The sequence below is a fragment of the Atta colombica genome, unplaced genomic scaffold (assembly GCF_001594045.1).
Source record: "Atta colombica isolate Treedump-2 unplaced genomic scaffold, Acol1.0 scaffold21, whole genome shotgun sequence".
Classification (NCBI taxonomy): domain Eukaryota; kingdom Metazoa; phylum Arthropoda; class Insecta; order Hymenoptera; family Formicidae; genus Atta; species Atta colombica.
In genome coordinates this window covers 1,739,300-1,750,650 of record NW_017259305.1, presented here as the reverse complement: position 1 = coordinate 1,750,650, position 11,351 = coordinate 1,739,300, and the positions used below count along the sequence as shown (strand labels likewise).

The following is an 11,351-nucleotide window of genomic DNA, read 5'->3' as shown; positions in this document are numbered from 1 at the left end:
TATAGAGTTTATGTTTACGTATTTACTTCCAATCTATGTTTATATTTAATTTAATTATCAGACATACTTTCTACTCTTTCTTATTTTTCTTTTTGCGATTTGACTTTCTTCAATACAATGATATCTCTTTCTGTATTTATATCTTACTAACTGATCATCGTTAATTTTATTACTTCGTAAGTTCTGACTAAGTTTATTTGATTAATTCTGACATTTATTTTAATTAATTTATTAAATCTCTTATGAATTTTCTATTTTAGTGGGATGTTCTATTTCAAATCAGTATTGTATATTTAGTAAAATATAAGACGACTTTTGAATATTACAATTAGCAACAATAGATTAACGATGTTTTGATATTTTTAATTTATTATACATCATATAGATGTTGTAAAAACGTTAGCTAAACTTGTAAGTAAACGTTTTAAAATGGTTTTTTACCAGTAAAAAAACATTTTATAATAGTTTTTATACTGATTTCATAAATGTTTAATTGATTATTATTTCTAATATTTCTTACACGGACACTTATAACATATTAAAAACATTTACTTGTAACTGTCATTTTTTCAACAGTTTTCAAATTTTTACATACATTTTTGTTCTACTTAGGTCGCTTTGTCTATTCAAATTTTTTGCTGTCTACTTTTTTATATGTATCATTTCAAACTGTTCTTTTCACATATGAGGACTCGTTATCTAATATGTGGACATTATCCCAATCGAATTCATGTCGTTCTACGTTCTGATATAACGGGGAGCCACTTTATTTATATCTTTTATATGTTCTTTAATTCTTGTTCCCAATTGTCTTTTTGTCTATTCTACGTATATCGATTTACAGTCAATTTTATAAACTACATTACATCTAGACATTTTATTTAATATCTTTTCCCGATTTTATAATGTTATTCAATTTTCTGGGGATAGTAAATGATGTACGATAGTTCATTTTATTAACAATAATTAACAAATTTATTCGATATTTATTTAACATAAGGTATAGTAAGGAATTATAGTAATATATATCATTTGTTTTATTGATGTTATTATTCTTGATGTTATTATTGATGTTACTATTGATGTTATTATTAATGTTATTATTCTTGTTAATATGATATTTAATTCTATTAATTGTCCTAAATATAAAACTTAAAATGAATAACAATTTAATAGTAAAGTATTAATTATTTATCTGATGTTTTTGGAATGAAATTTTGGGTATACTATTATCATTATTTTTTTATCTATCATTCCTATGATGATGCTTTTTTTGTGCTATTGAGTGATGTGAATAGAAATTTAAATATCTGTCGGACGCCGTGTTTTTTTTAAAAGTAATAATATAACATGTTCTTCATCCCTAATTAATTTAATGTCTTAATTGTTTGTCATGTTCTATCTCCACTGTAAACTGTAACTGTTCATGTTAAATTAAAAGTCATTGATGTTTTATCTACTTTAAAAACAGTTATTAAAATTTCGTTCACATAAAAAAACGTATCCCAAATGATAATTTACTTAAGGCTAGTATATCTGCATAACAATATCAGATATTATGGGAGATTTCATAGGCACATCTATACTCACATAAATTTGTTTAATATACATTAAAAATGAAATAAGTCGAGTGTAATATCAAATTTATACCTATTTTAAATTCGTCCAATAGTATTTTTGTATTAATATGATGCCATCTATTTTCAATACTTCTTATAGCTAGTTCTATTGGCACATTGATGAACAATGTTCCAATGAAATGAGAAATGTTCTTTATTAATATTCAAATTATTTAATTTATCTATTAGATGTTTACTATTTTTTATAAAACTTTGTGCCTTTGGGATACTATAATTCTGTTTAAATAACATGCAAATCTAGATAGTGGGCTATTAATAATCGCAATTATAATTCTCGATGCCATGCCTTGCTTATGTATCTTAAGGATACCATATGTTCTAGGTAAAATATCATTAGTTGTCAATATATTATTATTATATATATCATTTGATCAATGTAACCTTTTACCTGTTTTTTATCTACTAATAATCGATTTTAAATCTCTCGTTAATTTATTAACTGAATTTTTTAAATATTATTTCATATGTGTTAACATCGTTAAGCTAGATGTTTACATCTTTTCATCATAATATCTAACCAGAATTCCCTTTCTCTGCTCTCGTGATTAATATGTCAGAATGTTATCTAGCAAATTTTTTTATATGTGTTAAACATTTCGAAATAAATTTTTTATTTTCATCTAAAGAGCAATGACTGTGGTATAACTCATGTATGATTAGTGACTCATTCCTTATGGCGTTTTTCATTCCTATCGTTAGTTTACAAATATTTCTTTCTACATGTTTAATGAATTCTATAATCATTTTTTTTTCTTTTTAAATATAGATATAGATAAGATAAATTTATCACTTAATTGATGCACTTAAATGAAATATAACAGAATTTGCATTTCAGATGGAATGTTCATACCACTCATATTGATGAACATTTTTCATTAATCGTATTTACTTTAGATTCAACATTCCAATCCATATAGCACAACAAAATTTGCAGCATATCGCTATAAAATCTGTAATATTGCAGCAATAAATGATGTTGATGCAATGTTGCAGCAGTGTTGCTGCAACCTTTGTGCAACTTCGTGCTGTAGAGAAATGCGTCAATTTTAAAGTCGTACGATGCTTACGATTCTTGCGACGATACGAGATACAGCCAATATAGATTAGGCTTTAATTAACTATAGGATAGAGAGGTTCTCAGATTTATCTACAGCCAATCAACGGGCTTGAAATGCCTTGACGACACAATATCAGGCTCAGCACAAAGATATATATGATCGCAGCACAGACTTTTCATAACGCATAACGCATAGTGCATAATAAAATCAAAGTTCTTCTTTTTCATGAAATGGAAGAAAAGGAAAGATTCTGATTGAATCTCTTCTTGGTTGATTCTCTTATATGCACGTTATGCAAAAGTCTGTGCAACCAATAGTCGTAACTGAGTCATGAAACATGAGTCGTAATCGTAGATCAACAATCTATAATTACGACTTAGGCGAAGTCTACAATGGAAGTCGAAAAAAATAAAGGGTCTTCTACACAAAACGTAATTGAGTCGTAGAAAGTAATACGATCTACAATAGAAGTCGTAGCGATCGTAGAGTCTTAAGTCATAGAACATTCATCAATCATAATCGATTAAGGGTCCTCTACATAGAAGTCGTAGACGGAAATTGATCAATTCTAATCGAGTATTCTCCTTATATTTGATTATGATATTGGTTCGACTTAAGACTCCAGGACCGTCTATGACTTCTTCCCTTAATCAATTATGATTGATGAATGTTCTATGACTTAAGACTCTATGATCGCTACGACTTCTATTGTAGATTTCGTATTACATTCCATGACTCAATTACGTTTTGTGCTTAAGTCCTACGTTCTATTCTACATTGATCATAAGTTGCAGGTTATATCAAAGCTTATTGTATCAACCAAAACGTTAATTTTAAAATCGCACGACGCTTACAATGCGATGTTACGATCTTTTTTCATAGCTTTCATGATGAATTCATCATCGCTATTTATTAATAAAAAATTCTTATTGGTTAATTAAGTTAAATAATTGTGATCAATGATAAAGTAACTGATTAATTATAAGCATAATGTCTGATATCAATAAAAATGAAAGTTATTTGCTTACAAAATTATAGTAGTTCATTCTCAGTAAAAACTGTTAATTATTACATGTTTTAATAATTTTATATTTGAGTTTATTTATTCACAAAGAATAAATATTGTCAGTAAAATTGAACATTATTATAAATCGCGTTTCATTTAGAGTAGAAGTAGCAATGTAAATATTTCAAACACAGTATGTAATATCTTCTCAAAATGCACATATTCTTTTAATTTTATATATAATATAAATATTTTATATGTATTTTTCTAATAATATCTGTATTTTAAATTTTAGGGGAAATTAATCTCCTAACATTAGAAAATAAAATAGATTTGGAAAATTCTATTTGTGTAACTCCAACTGGGTACTTAATACTCTCTTTATTGACGGATGATTATCAAGCTCTTGGTTTAGAAGGGAAACCCTCTACCTTCAGTCATAAATTTCATACACGATATGGTAAGTTTCAATAATAATGCAATAGAATAATAAAATTATATATTATATTATGTATAGGGTGCGTCATCAAAATCGAACAATTTTTTTTAAACAAAATGTTTTTAATGAAAAATTAAATATTACTAAAAATTCTTTTACATGACACTTGGGGAATCTCTGTAGAGCATAATTATTCGATATCTCCCCCATTAGCTTGAATGACGGCCTCTATTCTCAATCTAAAGCGTTCGCACGCACGCTGAAATGTAACGTCCATGCCGACGAATGCTGCCTCAATAGCGGTCCTTAATGACGTCATATTGGGATGCCGAGACTTGTTGTTTGTAACTCTTTCTACACTCCATACGTAGTAGTTCAAGGGATTTAAATCTGGGCTGTTAGGAGGCCAGAATGGGAGCCGAGACGAGCAACTCGAGTGCCTGGCAGCCTCAGAGAACATCTGTTGTATCTTTAATGTGTACGATTTTTATCGAAGGTCCTCCTCGATAATTCGACACATTGTTGGCTCGCTTACACCAATAATCGATGCTAATTTTCGTTATGATTGGGTCCATCCAAAATCAGCGCTTGAACTCTTTCAATGACTGCGGGGGTCCTCGCAGTGCGTTCTTTCGAGTGACTCTTCTTCGCTGGCATATTGGAACCTTCGTTGGATTGTTCTAAAGCCGTATATTTTGCCACATGTCATAAACGATCTCGGATATCCAAAGAATCGAATTATTTCCGTTGCTGAGCGCTTAGCGCGAAGGCCTGCGATGATCGCGGCTTTTCGATTACACTCCGTACTTGATTTCAACATCGCAGCCATTTTGAGAATATGTTTACTAGAAGTATCATGCTTTTTCGTACGCCAATAATCTCTGGCGGAGACACAATATAACGGAAAATTTAAATTGAAATTTGTTCGAATTTTGGTGACGCATCCTGTATACATTGTATATGTAATATACATCGTGTAAACAATTTTTTGCCGTAAAGTAATTTTTTAAATATCAACATTTAAAGTTTCTTCGATCAATGAGTAAATAATAAGATATAGAAATTGATTAATTAATACATTCATTTTATACTGAGTATTTTAAACCATCTGTTCACCCCATTTAAAAACGAAGTGGTTATTTTGAAAAATTTCAAGACAAAAGTTGTTGGGGATCAAGTAATGCATTACATGGGTATATGCGATTGACTTTGGATATTGTTATAAAGGTCATATTGAGGTCGATTTGAATTTTTTAAATAGGAACTGATATCTTTTATTGCATATTCTTGTAGCTGATATCAAGACATTTTTTAAACATTTATTACAAATCTCTTTTAGTTGAGATTTCAAAATTTCAGTCTCGCTTTAGCATTACCCAAAATGTACCGTGTGGAAGGCACATGATCGGATTCTTAATCAAGCACCCCGAAAAGGTGTAAATCTGATCGTGCGATCTCCACGCAGTATATCTTGAGTAATGCTAACGCACAGTGATCTGGCGCGTGACTTTAGGCAATTCAATCAATTTTGACTCCGAGATGGGAATCTCTATAGGAAATAGAAATCTCGAAATTGATGTCACGATTAATTAGTCTAAACAATAATATCATAAAAATATAGCTCATATTAATTTATTTCGTTTAAAGTCACGCGCCAGATCACTGTGCGTTAAAACATAGCTCATATTAATTTATTCTACTTAAAGTTATGTTCGAAAGTCATCACTCTCACAAGGGACCATCTCGATTTGTACAACAAACTAGTAAAAATTCTTGATATCAGTAAAAATTGACAATATAAATTAAGGAAAAAGACAAGAACATAGATCGTAAGTTCAAAGAAATTTAGTATTATAGTGCATGATAAAAGTTCTAGAACGACTAATATTTCAAAAAATATTGATTTATTTAAAAAATGTTTGAAACAAAAGTAATAGAGTTTTAAAAACATTATCACATGATAATATTAATTTGACCTTGGAATGACCTTGAAAAGTGCTTCCAAAGTTAACATAAAAATTTTAAACGGAATTCCTTATTTTTATAGCATATTTTTATAGCTGACGTTGAGATGTTTCTAGAACACTAGTTACAAATCTTTTCTTCTAAGAACAGAGCTCAGAATACTCGAGTACCCGCCCGCTTGCTCTGTTACCCGAATACACGGATCTGGACCGGTTCCGCGAATACCCGCTAATTCGGATACCCGAGGAACCATGATACGGGTATCCGTGGAATCGTATATAATACGGATTCCCGCCTCAATACGGGTATCTGCTATATGTTACAGATCATATTTGTGTTTGTAACTTTAATTTTAAAAATTTGTATTTTAAAATCATTTATAGTGATTCTCATTTTGTTTGTAGTTTAAATTATATTGTATTAGGTGTACAACTTTGCTTCCGCCGTTTTCCTATAAATGGCTTTAGCGGTAAGTGGTAGTCGAAATAAATAGATCATACACGTCATACAATAAACTTAGGCATCTATAAACATAACCCCATAGAAACATTAGTCAATTTATGTCTGCATCATAAAGTTATTCTCGATTGGAAATGTCAGTTTACGAGCCAAATTCTCGTCTTTTGCGAGAGGTTTTAATTTTTTGCTTCAATATGAAGAAATCTGCGGCTGAGGCTCATCGAATGCTCTCAAATACTTATGGTGAGGCCGCTATTAATGAAAGAACGTGTCGTGAGTGGTTTCAACGCTTCAAGAACGGTGATTTTGACGTCCAAAGTCATGCTCTGTATTTGGTGGGACCAGCTCGGCGTAGTGTATTATGAACTGTTAAAACCGACTGAAACAATCACAGGCGATCGGTATCGAACGCAATTGATGCGTTTGAGCCGAGCATTGAAAGACAAACGGCCGCAATACAACGAGAAACACGATAAAGTGATTTTGCATGACAATGCTCGACCCCATGTTGCGAAAGTGGTCAAGACATACTTGGAAACGTTGAAATGGGAAATCCTATCCCACTCGCCGTATTCTTCAGACGTTGCTCCCTCTGACTATCACTTGTTTCGATCAATGGCACACGGCCTGGCTGACTAGCACTTCCGGTCTTATGAAGAAATAAAAAATTGGATTCGTGGATAGCCTCAAAAGATGACCAGTTTTTTCGACGCGGGATTCGCTACCCGAAAGATGGGAGAAAGTAGTGGCCAGCAGCGATGGACAATACTTTGAATCATAAATGTATAACTAATTTTTTACAATAAAGCCTCGAATTTCGGAAAAAAAACGGCGGAAGTAAAGTTGTTACACCTATATAATAACTTTTAAAATATTTGATTACAAACGAAAGGAAAATCTCTACAAACGATTTTAAATCAAGATATGTTAATCCAGAGATACGGTAATAGCTCGGCGCTAAGGAAACACGTAGCGTTTTAGCACGAGATACTGCCGGGTATCTTTACACGGAGCGATTTTCTGAGATCTCGATTATTATATCTTAATAATGATTGTGCTGATCAAATTTTATGCATAGTCAATCGATAACTTGTACCCGAATTGTGTAATGAAAGTGCATTTATTTTTTTCTATTTGTCCTACGAGTGGAGATATTACAAGTTTCAAATTTTGAAAAACGTTTTTGTCAATGTCTGCCTGACCCATATTACACCTCGAACTTCAGTCGACAAATGGCAATCTCAAGCTTTTTATTTTACTCTTTAACGAACAATGATCGATTGCTAAAATTATTGATAGTCACTCAAAGTCACGACCTACAATCTTCCGAAAGTTGTTCGGTGTGATGCCTTTCATAATGTGGGAGAGATCAGTGAAGGTGAATTGTTCATTTTAATTTTAATATCTTCTTAATAGACAACGGTCGACTACTGAGTGTCCGATGATCACTCAGAATCATGATCTTGACAATATGAGTTATTGCAAAATGGTAGAAGACTTTTCGACTCAATTTAATCCGCTCTATCTATACAAAATTGGTCAAAACTTATAGGACATCTTGTATAATATTATTGTATATAAATCAAAGAAAAGAAATGCGCAGGGCACTAATGACCTAAATGTATTAAAGGTTATTATGAATAGTTTAATAAATTTTTTAGGTATATAACAAATACATACAATTAAAAAGGATTAAATATGGAAGGCAAAGATATTTATTTTAATAATTTTATAGTCTTCCGAAAACTTGTGACGCGCCAGTGGTATTTTGCGCGTGAAGCGGAAACACGAACAAACGCTACAAAAATCACTGGATGGATGCAACGAAACAAAATGGATTTCAAATTTCAAAGTACAATATCTGATATTTTGAATTTTGTTATTAAAATGTATTAATTTTTAGTAATATTACTTTATATATTATCAAAATTGACTTAAATCTTAATTATTTAAATATTAAAAAATTATTCAAAATCATAAATATAATATGTATTCGCAAATAATCTTAACATATGATGATCTTAAATTAATACGTTAAAATATGTCAATGTTCTTATTATAACTATTGTAGGATTAAAAATTACTGTACAAAACTAATGTCCGCGCGCGCCGTGCGTCACGAATTTTAATTTTATTTTGATACACTTCTCATACATTATTACACTATTTCTCTGTTTATGTTTTTTTTTTATTATATTTTTTTCGATTTTATTCTTAATTCGATTATTTGAAATAAGATTATTAATTTAAATTAGATTTTAATTAATATAAAAAAATTGAGATTTTTTTCGTCTAAATTTACGCGTCAGACCACTGCGCCAGCGCGTGGTATTGAAATTTTGAAGTTTCATACTCATCTCTCAAAGATCTCAATTAAAAAAGATTTGTAAACAACTTAACGTTAGCTACAAGAATATACAATGAAAGACATAGGTTCTCATTTAAAAAATTCAAATTGATTTCGACAGGACGCCACTCAAGATCGCATATACCCATGTAATGCATTACTTGATTCCTAACAACTTTGTCTGAAACATTTTTCAAAATAATCACTTTCCTCGTTTTTAAATGGGATATACAGGTCTGAAATACCCGGTATATACCTATACACGCGCGTGCGAATATACAACACATGCGTGCACGTATACGTCCATATAAAATAGTATTTCAATCGTGCATTCGTGCGCATATAATAGGGAAAATGGGGGAATTGTATGCTGCATTTAAGGGGGTTTCCTACATTAGAAGTTCAAAAGAATTCGTTTTTTTTTTTTTTTTTCGTAAATCGATAGTAAAACTTTTTATATCCCTAAAATTTTAGAAGGAAATTTGAAATCCTTCGGTATAAATTCAACGCTTATATCGTGGTTTTAAATCGAACATCTTGAATATTTCATTTATTTTTTATACAAAAAAAATGTTTCAAACGAAAGTGGAACAATTTCGTATTGTGGCTGTGTTGTTTTTTCTAGGTGAAGGCGTCAAAAAAAGACGGGTATAAAGGTCACCTTCACTTTTTTAAATGGAATTGTATGATTTTTTTTACACAATGATTCCTCTAATTATTCTGCATATAAAAGTATTAAGGTAGTAATATCAAAAAATCAATAGTTTACAAAATATTTTACACTTTATTCTGGCACATATTGACATAAAATGTTAAATAATTCGTAAAGTATTAACATTTTTAATAATCTTACTTTAATACTTTTATGAACAGAATAATAAGATAAATCAGTTAGTGTAAAGAAAATACATCGTTGTTTTAAAAAATGTATGTATAATATATATATGAATAATTTTTTAAATAAGCAACTATGTATTTTCTTTCAACCAACTGATTTATCTCATTATTCTGTTCGTGAAAATATTAAAATACGATTATCAAAAAATTAATAATTTACGAATTATTTAATATTTTATGTCAATATGCGCCAGAATGATATGTAAATTATCTCATCAACTATTAGTTTTTTGATATTACTATCTTAATACTTTTATATGCAAAATAATAGAGGAATCATATTGTGTAAAAAAAATCGTATAATTCCATTTAAAAAAGTGGAGGTAACCTTCATATCTTTTTGACGCCTCCACCTAAAAAAAAACCAACATGACGAAAATAACCTCTTGAAACTTTCATTTGAAATATTTTTTATATTATCAAAAATAAGCAAGATATTTCAGATGGTCGATTTAAGTGTACCTCTGTATACGAGTGCATGGCGCGCAGGTATAACAAAAATTTTTTAAAAATGTTTATTATAGTTCTAAAATACTCTTAAAGCCATTCAATTTTCATTTTGAAAATTTTTTTATATTTTATAATTTCGATGATATTCGCTTCGGAAGAAAAAAAAACGATTTTTCTCGAGGGGATGTTTTATCCCTTACCCTTTACCTCGAGATAAGCACAAACAAAAAAATATAGGTCTAATATGTTCTCTATAATATATCCTGTTTTTTCTGCTGAACGCAACGGCTGCATTCAGAACGATATTCGCTCACTAAGCGTTCGGTGAACGGTTTTTCATCAGATTGGCATTCCATTAAATCTAAAAATATAGACCAACCAGATACAAGAGCTTACTGAGCGCTCAGTGGACGGTTATTGTTCTGAATGCATCCAATGTTATAATTATTTCGCACTCTACAATGTAACTCCCAAGAAATACACAAAAGTCAATACAAATTCAAAGTGATATCAAATGACTTTATTTTTATTTGCTTAAAGTCAATAAATGGTCAAATTTTGTAACAAAAATCATCATTTTGATATTTCATATTAATAAAAAAATGAATAAATATGTTATTATATCAATGTTAATACAAAAATTTTGAAAAAATTATACAGAAAAAATTAGGAAAATTAATTATACAATCAACAAAAACCGCATAACGTACATTAAAGTACATTCTTTTGACTTTCTCTCGACTTGATGTGTTCCTGGACTATTATATAACTTGGGACATTATATTACATTTATATTTTATTTATATTACATTTATTTTTGGAATACGAAATTACAACATTGATGTCATGCTACTTTTAATTTGTCGACTGAACCGAGTTCCATATCTTCCGTATTCTTCGCAAATAATGTACTTTTCATTGAGAGGAAACTTTGAATTGTATATGCGCACAATTTTTCGTCTTGAATTGATTTAATGAGAAAAATGATTATTCCAAAACTTTTTAACTTAATTTTTAAATAATTAATAATGAATAATAGCTCAATAGATGCACATATGACATATTTTAGTAGATATATATAATATATATA

At 29.9% G+C, this 11,351-nt stretch overlaps 1 protein-coding gene across 1 annotated transcript in view; it reads left to right on the top strand.

The window, feature by feature from the left end:
- LOC108687580 (ribonuclease P protein subunit p40-like) overlaps positions 1 to 11,351 on the top strand; it is a 42,254-nt gene that overhangs the window by 18,047 nt on the left and 12,856 nt on the right. Inside the window, exon 2 of the mRNA XM_018193431.1 lies at positions 4,000 to 4,164. Coding sequence (XP_018048920.1) covers positions 4,000 to 4,164 — 165 coding nt within the window. The remainder of the gene's footprint in view (positions 1 to 3,999; positions 4,165 to 11,351) is intronic.